General features: G+C 40.7%; 1 protein-coding gene across 1 annotated transcript in view; it reads right to left on the bottom strand.

Annotated features, from left to right (window-relative positions):
* Positions 1 to 15,589: 15,589 nt before the first annotated feature.
* LOC110098248 (3-hydroxy-3-methylglutaryl-coenzyme A reductase 3) overlaps positions 15,590 to 16,801 on the bottom strand; it is an 8,322-nt gene continuing 7,110 nt past the window's right edge. The window contains exons 3-5 of the mRNA XM_028699794.1: positions 16,545 to 16,600; positions 16,318 to 16,460; positions 15,590 to 16,259 (exon numbers count right to left, since the gene is read on the bottom strand). Coding sequence (XP_028555627.1) covers positions 15,590 to 16,259; positions 16,318 to 16,460; positions 16,545 to 16,600 — 869 coding nt within the window. The remainder of the gene's footprint in view (positions 16,260 to 16,317; positions 16,461 to 16,544; positions 16,601 to 16,801) is intronic.

The following is a 16,801-nucleotide window of genomic DNA, read 5'->3' as shown; positions in this document are numbered from 1 at the left end:
TATGCGGCGATTCATTGTACGGATATCCAGTTCATACACAGAGAACACAAGATATTTTTACTTGAAAAATTATGGAAATGGGAAAAATCACGGGGCTTTACCCAGTCTTAAATGATTCCAATAATGTTTAGATAGATTACAATGGGCTCACTCGTCCGTGAGGGCCATCAAATTACAAATGTCAACCATTTGGTTAAAATCTAGTGACAAATAGGGATGAAAGTACAACGTCACTTGGTGGACTGGCATAAGTCCGGTGCAACTTAAAAATTAGGGCGTGAGTTGGTAGCCTGGCATTGATTTGGCAGAAGTTCAGCATCGGGCAATGATCCGGCGGAAGTCAAACATCAAATGGTGGTCCAGCAGAATTCCGAGTGTCAAGTGATGGTCTGGTAGAACTCCGGGCATACTCCCGACACCAAGTGATGGTCCGATAGAACTCTGAACGTCAGGTGATGGTCCGACGAAACTCTAGGCCTCAGGTGGTGGTATGACAAAAGTCCGGGCCTCAGGTGGTGTTATGGCAGAACTCTAGCTGTACTCTGGGTATCAAGTGGTGGTCCGATAGAACTCTGGGCATCAGGTGGTGGTCCGGTGCAAGTCTGGGACTCTGGTGGTGGTCCAGCAAAACTCCGGGTCTTAGGTGGTGGTCTGGCAAAACTCAGGGCCTCAAGTGATGGTTCAACGGAACTCCGGGCCTTAGGTGGTGGTCTTATAGAGCTCAAGACCTCAGATGGTTGTTTGGGGGAGCTCAAGGCCTCAGGTGGTGGCCCAGCGAAGCTGCGGGCCTTGGGTGGTGGTCTGGTGCAAGTCCAAGCCTCAGGTGTTGGTCCGGTAGAACTCCGGGCCTTAGGTGGTGGTCCGGCGGAACTTAAGGTCTCAGGTGGTGGTCCAGCAAAACTCCAGGCCTCAGGTGGTGGTCCGAAGAAGCTCGGGGCCTTATGTGGTGGTCCGACAGAGCTCAATGACTCAGGTGGTGGTCCGGCGAAGCTCCTGTAGTGGTCGACGAGGCAAGGAGGCAAGAGCGATCTCCGATCTCTCTCTTTTCTCCTTAGGCTTAGGGCTCCCTTTTCACGAATGATGAGGGGTTTATTTATAAATTTCCTAGAGTGGCATGGCCCGTAAATAGGAGGAGGATCAAGGGCAAATGGGAAGTGGTTTGAATGGACATCCGATGTTGAATCCCTTTATCGTGGACTGTTCGTTAGACATTTGAAGGTCTTAATGATGTTGGAATTCTACGATCTTGGGCTCATTGGATTCATATCGTCGAGCCGCTCAACTCGACTATAAGCATGTCAAGTTTGGAAACCTTTTGGTAATCCAAATTGTGATTTGAACCTTCCAACAGCGCTTCGGGTCCTCGATTCATACCCATTTGGGCTCGATTTGAGTTGAATTTGGTGTCATTGGGTTTGTATTTCCGAGACGTTCAATTCGAATATAAGTTTGCTGAAATTGGAGATCATATGGTCCCAATTTTAATTTTGGAAGTTTCCAACTTGATTTTGCCTCAAGATTCATGCTCGATCAAGATAATTTTTTAATACATTGATATAATTATTTCTTAGAAATAGTTATAATCTTGCATTTGATGATTAACATTATACATTTATAAAAATATATAAAAAATGATCTTTAATCTTCAAGCTAAAATATCAACCCAAATAAAGAATTGTTATGGTTAAATAACTTAATCATCCATTTGTTCTTAAACTAAAAGGCTATTGAGGATCAATTTTGTTTTTTTTTAAACATTGTCTTTGTTTGTACATTTTTTTAAACTATTTTTATTCTTTAACAAATCAACTTATTTCTATTTTTTTACAATTTTATTTTCTTTACAAATCAAGTTATTTTTGAAATCGTTCAAAACAACTTTGAAATATTTTAAGTGTTTTTAAAAATAACCATCACAAACGGCTATTGCCATCATCAACATCGCCTTCAACCACCCGCACTATCATCATCTCACCACTCCCTATCATGCCTCAGTGATAATCGCCACCATTATCATATAAATTAAATTATTCGATATTCAATGAAAATAACAATAAATTATATTTAAGATATGAAATCTATTTTATTTTTATGTCAAAATATACATAAAAACAAAAAAAACAAAAAAAAAACAAAACAAAAGTTGATCGTGGCCCAAAGAGTTTATTTGGATGGATCAGACCAACTGGATCTTCTTTTTTTTTTTTATTAGATCAACTGAATCATCAACAGCTATTTCCGTTCAAATCAGGTCAAATGGAGGATGCACTTGCTCAAAGTCAGCCAAAAATTTTATTCCTTAACTCTCATATCCTCAAAACTTCTGAAACTCCTGAAATTTACATAGCTCGTCTTAATAAGCTCCCAACTAAAAAGTTTTCAGTTCTAATTTTATATATTTGATGTGTGTGTGAATTTATCTCAATTGACATAAATATCCCAAAAAAAAAACTAAAATTTTGGCATGAAGTGACCAATCACACATGAATTGGCTTCAAAACATGTAAGGAGTTTTAGGAAGAAGAAACAAGCAGAGAATTAAGCTAGTATGAAGGATGCATGCCATGGTAATAAAAAAGCTTTTATTTATTTCATTTTTACGCTCACATTTCATCATCATGCTTTTTAATGGTCAATCGCTGGGGCAGACATACACTTCTGTAATAAAATGGCACGGCGACTTGTAGAAAGGAGAAAAGAGGGAGGAGAGGAGGTTTTTGAAAAGTTATAGCTGACCGTTAGGCAGCTTGCCCTGCTCTTGACTCTCCATTAAGAGAGGTCAAGGATTCAGATCCCAATGCCAAAGAAGAAAACTATGAGGAAGATGGTCATCATAAGGAGCAGCAAGAGGCCCATCACTCATAAAATCTCATTGTCTTGAGATTATTATCTATCTCAACTCATCTTAATTTATTGATAAAGGGTTTTAACTAACAAATAAGAGATCTTGAATTTCAATTTTACATATGTGATATATATTTGAATTTGCCTTAAAAAAAATTATTATAGACAATCTAATCATTGACATAATGGAATATTACAAAAAATAAGAGCCATTATCAAGAAAAAAGATTTGGCTTCTTCAACGGGGTATAAATACCGCTAGGTTATGTTGTAATGCTGTTCAGTTCAACTTGTCCTCAAACTTCAAAGAGATTGCAAGCATGGCTTATAGTAATCTTCAGTCCTTGTCAGTAATGAAGCAACGGCTTGTGCCTCACATTCCATACACGATTGTTGTAGTTGTTGTTATAGTCCATTTTATTCATATAATGGAATTGATTTTTTTTAATATATGAAGCACCACCCCATATTCCACGAACAAGAAGGATGTTCACAAAAACCATGCTTCCAACGGTACAAACAACCTGTTAAATGAGTTGCAGAGATTTCAATTAATTAACAAGGAGTAAGTGGCATTTTGTGAATAAGAATTGGGTGCAGACATTGCTGGTTTAAGCAGGAAGTCATGATTTTTTTTATTTTTTATTTACTCAAAGTATTACCATCTTAATTAGCACTAATAACTTTTGTCATAAATATTAAATGTATTCTCCATTCTTTTCTTTTGAATGTTACACGAGACATTAAATCTATTTTTAGACCTGTCAATATTGGACCCGACCCGAAAACCCGATCCGAACCCGACCCGGAATTTTCGGGTTCGGGTTGACCCGAACCCGAAGCGGGTCGGGTTCGGGTCCAGAAAATTGACCCGTTTGCAAAACCGGGTCGGGTCAACACGAACCCGAATAATATCGGGTCAATTTCGGGTTCGGGTCAACCCGACCCGTAACCCGAAATTGACAGGTCTATCTATTTTATAAAATTTTCTTACATAAACTTTTGGCCGTATTATTTTTAGTTTGCCTTTTTTTTTCAAGTCTTTTATATTATTTCAATCATCCCTAACTGTGCATCTTCTTTCATTCATTATGTATGATCAAATCACCTAAAATTTTCACTATCTAATTTTCAATGGGCATACTACCATCGCCTATATAATATAATAAGTTCTCCATTTATAAACTTGTTCATTGGTAATCTATCTTTATATTCTTAGTTTTATCATAATTATAATAGTACCGACTCTACTGACTTCTTTATTTCCCTGCCCAAAACTCCCGAGTCCAATGACATATATTCTAAAACTATAAGGGGTTTTCGGCACATAAACGTTATGTGTGTAACAATACTTTCCTCCCAAAAACGCGTCTTGTTATCAAGATGAAAGGATGTGAACAATCTCCTAGTCGTCTCGTAGGGCTCCCATTTAGCTTCGTGCTCTAACAAATTCTTTCACTTGATTAGTACTTCCATAGGAACTGTCTCCTTATGCAATTTGAATATTCACCATCATTTATCATGACTGCCAACTCACCAAATGTCACTATCTCATCTACCCATTAGCTCAAAGCTGACATCTCGAGATCCCAAAAAAGGTATCAATTTCTAGTGTCCTCGCCAACAACTCGACACCGTCCCTTAGTTGCACCTGTTGACTCATCGACTCGTAACCCCTGAGGACTCTCTACCTGATAAATTTCAATCTTATTTCAACAACCTCTGTGGCTTGAACTAAGCTAAAAGATCGAGTAGAGGTCCATAAAAATTTTTTACTAGTATAAATGTTTGTGCATATGGTGCACATCAAAAAATTTTAAAAATAAAAATAATATAATAAAATTTAAAATTAAGTTATGATATGCTATATCCATTGTTTAAAATTATGCAATATGAGGCTCGCCTCAGCGCATGTCCAGTGAAAAAAGCCTCGAGGCTTCCACCTCCAGCTTTTTTCATGAGGCTTGCGTCTCAGCTTGGCTGAGGCCCGCCTTGAGGCACGCCTCACCTTGCTAGCGTGAGGCATAGCCTCACACTTTATATATATTTTTTATTAACACTAACATAAATCACGCATTCATACACATTCGAGTCGCAACAACTTTCTCTCGATTGTCTTTACCTTTCGCCTGAAGCCTTCGCTGCAGCCAACATTGTCCTAACCGTCACCAACAATCACTGAAAACCCACACACTATCACCCTAAAAATTTTGCAACATTAATCTCATCTTTATGTTGATGAAAAATATTTATAAAAGATGAACATTATTAAAGCAGCAGATTGGGAGGCATTCGACTCCACCGAATAAGGTAGTGGATAGGCCAATTTGTTATGGCGACAACTCAAATAAAAACCACCTCAATGATGACAGTACATATGATTTCTGAGTTGTTGTCAGCTATATTAGCTTTCATTAGGAATTAAATGTAAATGAGTAGAGAATTGAAAAGAAAAAATTGGAGTTGAACTTGATATTATATGATACTTCTATGCAATTTTTATATTTAATATTATTTTGCTCTTATAATATTTGGATTTCAATTCTATTTCACGTAATTTATCACTTGTCACTTTACACCTTGTGCAATTTTTTTTTCATATATATATATATATATATATATCAATTTATTATTTCATAATTCAATAGGAAGTTATTATGTCTTCATTTAACAAATTATTTAGGTATTATATAAAAAGTCACTTTTGACCTTTATCTTCACTTTACGCAATTTTTTTTTTTTATTTTTGGCTAATACATCGCCTCACGAACAAAAAACGTCTCGATACCAAATTGCTCAATTTTAAACCTGGGCTATATCAACAATATTATCTATCAAAAAGATAATATATGAAACTATTTTGTTAAACTCAAGCACTACTATATTAACATCAAAACATACACGTTAAAAATTTGCCTATGGGTCTATAACCTACTTGAATCACATGATATTGATCTTATTAACCATGCTTTATAAAATATATTTACTTATAAATTTGCATTGCCATTATTATGCTTGAATCTTTTATGTTAATTAAGGTGATAAAATCTCCTGAGTTAAGATAATGATTTTTCATTATGCTTAGTAGTTATATGCTTGTAATTTAGATCTAGATTCACTTGTATTAAAATAATCTATTTTGAGGATATTTTTACTTTGGTGTTTAGCAAAAATTATTTTCACGTATAAGTTTGTGTAGTGTTATTATCCTTTATGCTTTGAACATTCTTAATAGCTTAATAATTCATTCAAAGTCGTTAATTCGCTATATTTGCATCAATAGAAGTAACTTAAAAATAAGTGAACATATTTGTAAACTTGTAATTGAAGATTACTGATGAGGACATCAGAAATCTACGGCTACGATCATGCATATTTATTTTGATCTATTTTATGTATTTGATTTGTTATTGTTATTTTTTCCTTTCTACCCTCACTTGAGGGCTTTGTCTTATGTATGCCCTAGGGGCAATAATGTCTTTGTTATTTTCCTTCATGTATTTGGCTATTTAAAGCCTCCCTCTTCTTCTTGGAGGGTTAATGAATGAATGAATAGAAGAAAATTCCTGCACATGTGTTCTTTGAGTTGTGAGAGTTCTTGGAGAGAGCTTTGGAAAAATCCCTAGGGAGGAAAAACGGATCACCCACCAACCTTGGAGACGGCCGGGTTCGTGGTTTGTTTTATCGTTCTTTTTCTTTCAATCTCCTTTCCTCCTAGTCGACAGATTCCCTAGCCAAACCACAACCCCACCGGTCACCCACCACCCAAGCCCTTAACTGCCGGCCCTACTTGCCCCTCCTTCCTCTCTTTCCAAATCTCCTATAAAGAAAGAATTGAAGACTTACCTAATTTAGATCTTCTTAAATTTGAAAAGATTTCAAATTTCAAATTCAAATAAATTTGAATTTGAATCCTTTCCTAAAATAAGATTAATCTAATTTGGATACTTTCCAAATCTCTTCAAATATGAATTTAATTGGAGATTTCCTTTAATCCTCTTCCTTTATTTAATATCCTATGTTTGGAAAGAGTCTTAAATCCCCAATCAATTTCCCCCCATGCATGGCCGGTCCCCTCTATCTATTTAATTCAATCAATTAAATTAGATACTTACCTCTAATCCTCTTTCCTTATTTAGCATCCCAAGTTTGGAAAGGGATTTTTAAATTCCCCAATTCAATCAATCCATATTAACTCCCTAGACTCTCAAAACCAGCCATCTCCAACCTTCTCTCAGCCCCAGCCGCCCCTCCCAGTTCTTTACCATGTGGCCCTCAGTTTTCCCTGATTTTATGCTTGCTGTCCCCCTATTCCAACAAGAATATTTTGCTGTCCAGAACAGATTTCTGCATTCTAGACAGATTTTACCTGCTGTCTTGAAGTTTATACACATGTAAACTGCTGTCCAAAGAAGGAAAGCTTTCTGCCCATCATTCCAGCAAGACTTCCTTTACCGTACCACCACCAGGAAGGCTTCTCACTGCTGTCCTGATCTTCATGTGCTGCTGTTTACACATCTTTACTTGCTGTCCAGAAATTTCTGGATGCTAATAGTGGCTGTCAACCCTTCCAAAACCTAGAAAGCTGCTGTCCAAGACCACCTTATCTGCTGTTCAAAGACTCCAGCAGCAGTTCGCTGCTGTCCAACCCCTCTGGGAGCTACCGTTGCTACTCAGAACTGTCCAGAATCGCTGTACCAGGCTGGCTAGTTGTTGTTCAGAATTTCCCAAGTGTCAAAGTTGCTGTCCAGTAATCGTAACAATCTCCTATTGCTGTTTCGCTAGCTCTAAAGTTCAGATTACTATCCAACGACATCGAGAAGAATCGAGGTTGCTTTCTACCTCCGCTCAAGCACATAAACACCACACCAGAGCTTTGAATGTCTTGTTTATTTGGGTGATCTTTCCTCCTACTCTTTTATCTTTTAGTCGCTCTCAATTGTAGTTCTAATTGACTCATGAAAAATTGTGTTAATTCTTCCCACTAAAGCCCTAGTATTTAGGAGTTGTGTAAGAGATCTTTCATAGCACTACTTTTATTGTTAGATTAGGGATTTCTTATTGAAACTCATTTCGTTTGCAACGTCAAGAATAACTGATTGTTATGTGGTTTTTACTTTTTGCAAGTGACTTGGCCTAAGCTTTTGTTATCGCTCTTTTGTTTTATTTCATTGTATAAATCAACATCAAGCTTTAGTTAACTTGCTCTTAATCATCGAGCGTGAAAAATCCTATCTAAATCATCTTGGTCATTATGTTCTGCATCAATTACATTATTCATTTTGTGCTTAAAATTGAGAACTCCGTTCAATATATCATGCATGTATTGTTTGTTGTTTAAACATGCGCACATATTACTAATGCATTTATATGTTAAATCTTGTAAGTGTATTCTTAGCTTGCGCGCAAAATTTTCTTTATTATATTTGTTGCTTCTATTGTATGTATTTATTGTTATAACTTCATTACATTATGTTTGATTAAATGATTATTTGAATTGGAAAGAATTTTATAAGAAAATTATACACCCAATTCATCTTCCCTATTGAGCTTTTTACTCAATGAACATCTATGCTATCAAATTAACAAGTTAATGCTTATATAAGCAATCATCTTTGTCAAAGAATTTAATATTCTCTCTTCCTCAATCATGGCCTTGCATTTACCTATAAAAATTGTGCTTCAATCCACAAAAACTTAGCCAATGTTGATGTATGTTGATCAAAATTTGTGCAGCATTTTGTTTTCTTCTTTGAGTTTGAGAGTGTAATTTAGATTGTTAGGACATGAACACACATCTAAACCAGTTGTGGAGAAAGCCTCACACGAGGATTGGGTCGAGGTGAAGGGAATGGAGCATAAGATCAAGTATGGGTGGTTGGTGAAAGATTGACATGTTCGAGTATCTTGCATTGCGAATCATAAGGGTATTCTCTCATGTAATCGATATGAAGACCAACTCTAGTACTCCATTTTTTTTAGTAAGGCACCTTTAAAGATATCATTTCTATCTCTTGAGTGTTCTGGGCGTTTCCCAATTCCTTAAGCTCTACCAATGTTAGACCTTTCATTGCTACTTTTATTTTCGATGTCATCACCACCACCTCGTCATCTCTAGACATCTCAGATGATGAGGAACGATAAAAGGAATGACTACATTGATTTAATAGAATATCTCTGCATTAATGATACAAGAAAGACTATTATAAGGACATCCAAAGCACAACATTAGAATGGAGTACTGAGATTTTAGCTCCTAGCATTAGAATGAAGTATTGAGATTTTAGCTCCTTTTATACATCTATGTTGATCTATGTAGATGATGCTCTTTTTAACGTTGAAAGAAATATTATCATCATTTACTCATTATATAACTCAGAAGTTGTTAAGACAATTTATGCATTTATGAAGTCATTAGTAAAGCAGCAACATCATTAACATTGTCCCAATAATTTGGGATCAACATTATGAATTATCATTTTTTTAAACAAAAATTTCATTGCAACTAAAAAAGGGGTTACAACCATCTAAAAAGCATAAAGAAAAAGCAACAGAGATACAAAGGGAGGGGGGAAAAATCCATCGGGCTCAGGAATTGGCAGAGGCTTCCAATCAATCCCAAGCCAGGCACAGGCCATCCAGTTTGGAGTAAGAGAGAATCCATCCAAAACGAGTAAGAATCGCACAACCAAAGGTTGCCACAAGTCATGGCTTAAGACAAGTGAGCTCTAGCCACATCATTGCCCATAAACCATAAATCGCAACCTCCAAATGACACCAAGTTCCAGCAAAACGATAACCAGAGAAGGAAAATAAAATACCTAAAAGCCTACCAACCAAAACAGCCCACAACCATAATGATAGGAAATACTTGTATTCACAAGCAAACCTAATCAAAATAAAGTACCACAACCAGAAAACTGCTGTCCACAGCAGTAAAACAGCCAAAACAGTGGAAAATTTAGAGGAAAACTGTAGGAAAAACTCAAAACACACTTGGATTCCACTAGACGATGAATAAAATAACAAGATACAAGAGATCCTCAATTAGAGAGGAGGATCGTCTCTCCCAAATCTCTAGACAAGATTGTCTAGAGCCCAAGCCTCCAAGAAACCCTAATTCCAATCAATCAAAACATAATCTCCCCCTAATCCCCTCATGCACTTTAATTCAAAAGCTTTCCTAATCTAATTTCCCTCCCAAAGCATTAGCCTCCTCTCTCTCTTAATTTGAAAATCAAATAATGGGTGGGACCCATTCATTTATGCGGCCCAGAGAAGGAAGTTATACACCAGCTGGACTGGCCAGCGGGTTTTTTGAGCCCGGCGTAACAATACCGCCCTCCCAAAGAATCACCTTGTCCTCAAGGTGAAAATCCGGAAACTGCTATTTCGTCCTCTCGTATGGCTCCCACGTGGCCTCGTAGTCAGGAAGGTTCTTCCACTGGATCAACACTTCATTAGTTTCATCTTCTTTCTCGCGAACCCCCATCAATTCTAAGGGTTCCAGAACCACCTCTAGATCCTCAGTAAGTGTCACCGGTAGCTCGGGGTTGACTGTGTAGTCACCAATGGCCCTTCTCAACTGTGAGAAATTAAAAACTGGGTGGATAGTCGCCGCTGATGGTAACTTCAGTCGATATGCTACTGCCCCAATTTTCTCCAATACTTCATATAGCCCAAAATACCTTGGAGTCAGCTTTTCATTTCTCCTGTTGGCGACTGTCTTCTGTCTATAAGGTCCGAGCTTCAAAAATACTCTCTCTCCCACTTCAAACTGGATGTCCTTCCTATGCCCATCCGCTTGTTTCTTCATAATTTGTTAAGCTCTCAGTAAATGCCTCTTCAACTCCTTTAGCACTTGATCCCTCTCCTCCAAGTACTCCTCCACTGACGAAACTGGAGTACTGCTACTCCCAAAGTGCACCAAGTGAGGGGGGTCCCTTCCATACAACACTTTGAATGGAGCCATCTGTGCAGCTGAGTGAAAAAAGGTGTTGTACCAATACTCCGCCCAAGGTAGCCACTTGGCCCAAAGCTTGGGTGTCTCCAACACAAAACATCTCAAGTAGGTCTCCACGCTCCTATTGACCACCTCTGTTTGGTCATCTGTTTGTGGGTGATAAGCAGTTCTCCTTTTCAAAAATGTCCCCTGTAATCTGAACAATTCTCTCAAAAAATGACTGAGGAAAACCTTATCTCTGTCTGACACGATCGCCTCTGGTACGCCATGCAATCTGATCACCTCTCTAATGGAAGTTGAAGCCACTGTCACCGCGATGTAAGGATGTCGAAGAGGAATGAAATGAGCATATTTGCTCAATCTATCAACTACCACCAATATTACAGTGAATCCCTCAGAACGGGGCAACCCATAAATGAAGTCCATAGATGCCTCCTCCCAGACTCGACCTGGTAAAGCCAAGGGCTGCAGTAACCCCCCGGGTGACATAGCTAAGTACTTATTTCTTTGACAGACTTCGCATCTGGATACCATTTCTTCCACATCCTTGTGCATCCCTCTCCAGTACAGTTCTGCCGTCAATCTCCTGTAGGTCTTTAACACTCGTGAATGTCCTCCCACTACAGTCTCATGGAACTCCTGGAGCAACTGCGGAATGTGACTTGATGTTCTGGGTAACACAAATCTCCCCTGGTACAACAATCTCTCCCCCTCCAATGAGTATCCTGGATGGTTGCCCTCTCCCTTTAGTAAATCAGTCCTGATCCTGCCTAGTTCTTCATCCCTAGCACTCGCCTCCCTGATGGCCTCCCAATCTAGCATCATTGGGATTGTTACAGCCACTGTCTGCCTCTCCCCAATGCATCGGGACAGGGCATATGCTGCTTTGTTCTCCACACCCGACCTGTACTGAATCTCAAAATCATATCCCAGCAGTTTAGATAGCCACCTCTGATGTTCTTCTGTTACCATTCGTTGTTCCAATAAGTATTTCAAGCTCCGTTGGTCGGTCCTAACTATGAAATGTCTTCCAAGTAGTGGCGCCACTTTTGGATGGCCAACACAATTGCCATCAATTCCCTCTCAAAGACAGATTTCAGTCGAGCTCTTGCCGTCAGCACCTGATTGAAGTAAGCAATGGGCCTATGATTCTGCATCAACAATGCTCCTAAACCATACCCCAATGCATCTGTTTCTACTACGAAGACCTGAGTAAAATCCGGCAAAGCTAAGACCGATACTGTGATCATGGCTTTCTTTAACTTCTCAAATACTATCGTGGCGGCTTCCCCCCATAGAAATCCGTCTTTCTTCAGCTGCTCAGTGAGTGGCCATGCTATAGTACTGTATCCCTTCACAAACCTTCGGTAGTATCCTGTCAGCCCTAGGAATCCCCTCAATTCTTTCAGATTTTTAGGCAGTGGCCATGTTAACATGGCTTCAATCTTGGACTGATCTGCGGCTACCCCCTCTTTAGATACCACGTGCCCCAAGTACTCCACACTGGCTTGTGCGAAGCAACACTTCTTCAGGTTAGCCCTCAACTGATGCTCCTGGAGAATCTCTAACACCTGCTTCAAATGCCCCCAATGCTCCTCCTCTGTCCTGCTATACATTAGGATGTCATCAAAGAACACCAAAACAAACCGCCTGAGGTACGGTTTGAAGACTGTATTCATGAGTGCCTGGAATGTGGTTGGGGCATTGGTGAGGCCAAAGGGCATAACTAGGAACTCATAGTGTCCCCATGAGTTTTAAAGGCAGTCTTGGGTACATCCTCCTTCATTCGAATCGGATGATATCCTGATTTCAAGTCAATCTTACTGAAGATTACTGTTCCACTCAATTCATCCAACAGCTCGTCAATAACTGGTATAGGAAACTTATCAGGTACAGTTTCCTTGTTGAGTGCGCGATAGTCTACACAGAACCGCCAGCTGTCATCCTTCTTCTTCACCAATAGAACAGGACTAGAGAACGGGCTAGTGCTGGGCTTGATGATCCCTGCTTCCAGCATTTCTCTGATCAGCTTTTCTATTTCTTCTTTCTGAAACTAAGGGTAACGATAAGGTTGTACGCTGATAGGCGACACTCCCTCCCTCAATATGATGGCATGCTCCTTCTCCCTGGGTGGTGGCAACCCTAGAGGTGGTTGAAAAATCTCAAAGAATTCCTGGATCAAAGGTTGTACAGAGAGAGGTACATCTCCCCCTTCCTCCAAACTCACTCCCTCCAATCTGTGTAATTCCACCAAATAGCCTTCCCCCTCCTCCTGAATGGTCTTGATTAGTGATTTGAGAGAAACCCCTGCCTTGGTCAGTCCTGCATCACCTTGAATCACCCTCATCCTTCCTCCCTTCACCAACTCCATCCTCAGAGTACCCCAATTGATCTTGGTTTCCCCCAAGGGCTGTAACCACTTCATCCCTAGGATGACATCCGTACTCCCCAATTCTAGGGAAAGAAAGTCTTCCTTCACCTGGATACCTTGGATCTTCAACACCACCCCTCTACAGACTCCTCTTCCCATTTCTACCTTTCTCGTGCCGATCATCACCCCATAGCCTCCTATATCTACTAACTTCATCCCCAGCAGCTCCACAATCTGGGTGGAAATGAAATTGTGGGTTGCCCCACTATCGATCAACACCACAACTTCAAGGTCAGCCATCTCCCCTTTAACCTTCATAGTGTGACTCGGAGTGAATCCCACTACGGAGTTAAGAAAGACTTCTGGCACATCCAGATGTAGCTTTTCCTCCTCCACCTCAGAACCGCTCCCTCCCCCTCTTCGTCTTCCTCGTCTTCACAAAAGAGGAGAACTTAAAGAGTTTGATCCTTGCACTTATGCCCTGGCATGTATTTTTTGTCACATCAGAAACACAGCCATTTTGTTCTCTTCTCTTGCATTTCCTTCTCAGTAAGCTTCTTGAACTGCCCCCCATTTCCTCCTCCTGTTTCTTTTTATTTCGGGACTTCTTTCATCCCTCATGTGGACGCTCTCTTGGAGGCTAGATGGGTAGTCGTCCACCTGTAAGTGCCTCCTGAGCTGTTATTCCTAGCTCCCTTCTCCAGAATCTTTTGATTTTCGACTAGTTGTGCAAGCTTCATGATTTCCCTCAGGTCCCTGAGCATCAGGACCTTCACCGCTGCTCTAACCTCTGCCTTTAACCCCTTCATGAAGTTCCACTCCAGCACAGTATCAGACAAACGCTCTACTCTGCTAGCCAGATGCTCAAATCTCTCTCGGTAGTCCGCCACGCACCCCTCCTGTACTAGGGCAAAGAACTGCTCGTAGAAGTCTCCTCCCCGGTCGATTTGGAAACGCTCTATCAAACTGTCCTTGAATTCTTCCCAGCTATGGATAGGTCTCCTCTGATTTCTCCACTGGTACCAAGAGAGTGCCTTTCCTTCCAGACATAAGCCCGCTGCCGATAATTTCTCCTCCTCCATTAAGCCGTTAAAGGCAAAGTACCTCTCCACCTTGTAAATCCACCCATAGGCATCCTCCCCTTCAAAAATGGGCATTTTTAATTTCCTCGCCTTCTGATCCCCGCCATTTCCCCTTAATCCTCCATAATTTCCCCTCTACCATGTGCCTTGGCCCCCCCATGTCTCCCGATCTTCCCTTGCTCTACCATGCCACACCCCCCCTTCAAAATCCCTCCGTGATCTTCAAAACAACCCACTGCGGCGTCCCGAAATGCCCCGCCCCCCCCCCCCCCCAGTGCTCCACAATTAGCACCATCTTGGCTCCACCGGCGCCCGTACGGCTTGCCTTTTCCCCATATATTCCTCCTCTCTCCTCCCTCTAGATAGGCTCCATATGAGGTCTTCCTCCACTCCCTTCCACGATTTCCAATTCCTCTTCCTCCAGATGGATTTCAGAGTTGGTGTTTTTCTCTTCCGGCCCTTTTGCATCAGACGCCGCCGATTGAGTTTGAAATTCCAACATCTTCTTCATCATATCCCAGAGATCGGCCACTTGCTCTTCCATGGAAGAAATTCTTTCCTCCACAGTCTCCTTGATTTGATTCATCTCTTCTTCAAGCCTCTCCTCCAAAGCATCCACTTTCTTAGCCGCCATCTCCTACGGCTTGAAGTTTTGAGAGGATCTCTCTAGATCTAAAAAATTTTCAGCGATTTGCTTTATGCCTTTAACAAATTTCAGCCGCTGAAATTTGTTAAAAACAGCTCACGATTGGTCCCAAGACTTGCTCTGATACCAATTTGATAGAAAATACTTGTATTCACAAGCAAATCTAACCAAAATAAAGTACCACAACCAGAAAACTGCTGTCCACAGCAGTAAAACAGCCAAAATAGAGGAGAATTTAGAGGAAAAATGTAGGAAAAACTCAAAACACACTTGGATTCCACTAGACGATGAATAAAATAGCAAGATACAAGAGATCCTCAATTAGAGAGGAGGATCGTCTCTCCCAAATCTCTAGACAAGCTTGTCTAGAGCCCAAGCCTCCAAGAAACCCTAATTCCAATCAATCAAAACATAACCTCCCCCTAATCCTCTCATGCACTTTAATTCAAAAGCTTTCCTAATCTAATTTCCCTCCCAAAGCATTAGCCTCCTCTCTCTCTTAATTTGAAAATCAAATAATGGGTGGGACCCATTCATTCATGCGGCCCAGAGAAGGACTCTTCTACACCCGCTGGACTGGCCAGCGGGTTTTCCGAGCTGGTTCGGACAGAATAGGCGTAACACATAACCTAAATAAGTAAACCTTCCAACCAATCCAACCAAACAGCACCACCAGGTACGTTCTAACCAGGAATGAAACCGACCACCAACCAAACCAAACCAACCAAACAGCACCACCAGGCACGAACCAACCAGGAATGAAACCGACCAATGATCCAAAACAACCACACCAAGCCAAAGTTATTTCCAACCACGTCTGCCCCTATCACGAGAGCGATACAAACAACAGGTCTGTCATGCTGCAAGGCAAAATCACTTCCAGGTTCTTCATCCCCACTAGACTCAAAAGAAGAATCGGATGAACATTGAAGCCAGTCAATTTGCAATCTCACATCCACCCCCGAATTGTCACCCACATGATAATGCAAAGCCTCAGGGGCTATTAAATTAACAGGAACATCAACCAAAGGACCAGAAGCAGTAACAGTAGGCGTCACAGGGGAAGAAGCAGGAGGGGCAACCAAACGAGCAGAGACCTCACCCGCAGGAAAAACAGACGAATTACTCTTAGAAGGGGAAATAGAGGAATCTAAAACCTCGGCAAGCACACAAGGAACCTCAGTCGAAACCAAGCCACACATGGTAGGCACAGAAGTAGCGCACGACACAATAGGTTGCAGGTTAACGACACAATTACCACCCTTAGGCTCAGAAACACATACCCGCTGGCCATGGATGGCCGGAACAGACTCATCCACCACGGGATCCAGCGGCACAACATTAGAAATAGGCCTATAAGGTGAATCACAATTAACAACAGGGGACGCAGGAAGGGGCTCAGGGTTAATACAGCCCACCGGAGAAAATTCCAACCAAAGCAAAAGACTGGCCAACAACTAGAGCATCTGCATAAGTGCCAGCAACATCAGGCAAAGCGCTTAACACCAAATCAGGCGTAAAAGCCTCAACAACAGCACAGTTCAAAACCGAATCCTTAGGCAAATTACAAACATTATTAATAGCAACATCAACAGCATTACTGACATTATTGTCGCAACCCAACTAGAGAGGAGGGACAGGCACAGGGTTAGACGGGGCAGCTTGAGCAGGACGACAATCAACAGACGAATGTCCTAAACATTTACATGACCTACAAAAAGCAGGAAATGTTTCCATAGAGACTTGTTGGACATAGCCAAGGTTCTCAGGACTAGAGGTGTCAACTTTTGACCCGACCCGAAAACCCGACCCGAAAAATCCGGGTTGGACCCGACCCGTTTTATAAACGGGTCGGGTTCGGGTTCGTAGATTCGACCCGTTTGATAAAATGGGTC

This window comes from Dendrobium catenatum, unplaced genomic scaffold, assembly GCF_001605985.2.
Source record: "Dendrobium catenatum unplaced genomic scaffold, ASM160598v2 fragScaff_scaffold_1391, whole genome shotgun sequence".
Taxonomy (NCBI): Eukaryota; Viridiplantae; Streptophyta; class Magnoliopsida; order Asparagales; family Orchidaceae; genus Dendrobium; species Dendrobium catenatum.
The sequence above is the reverse complement of the archived record's forward strand: the minus strand, read 5'-3'. Positions and strand labels throughout refer to the sequence as shown.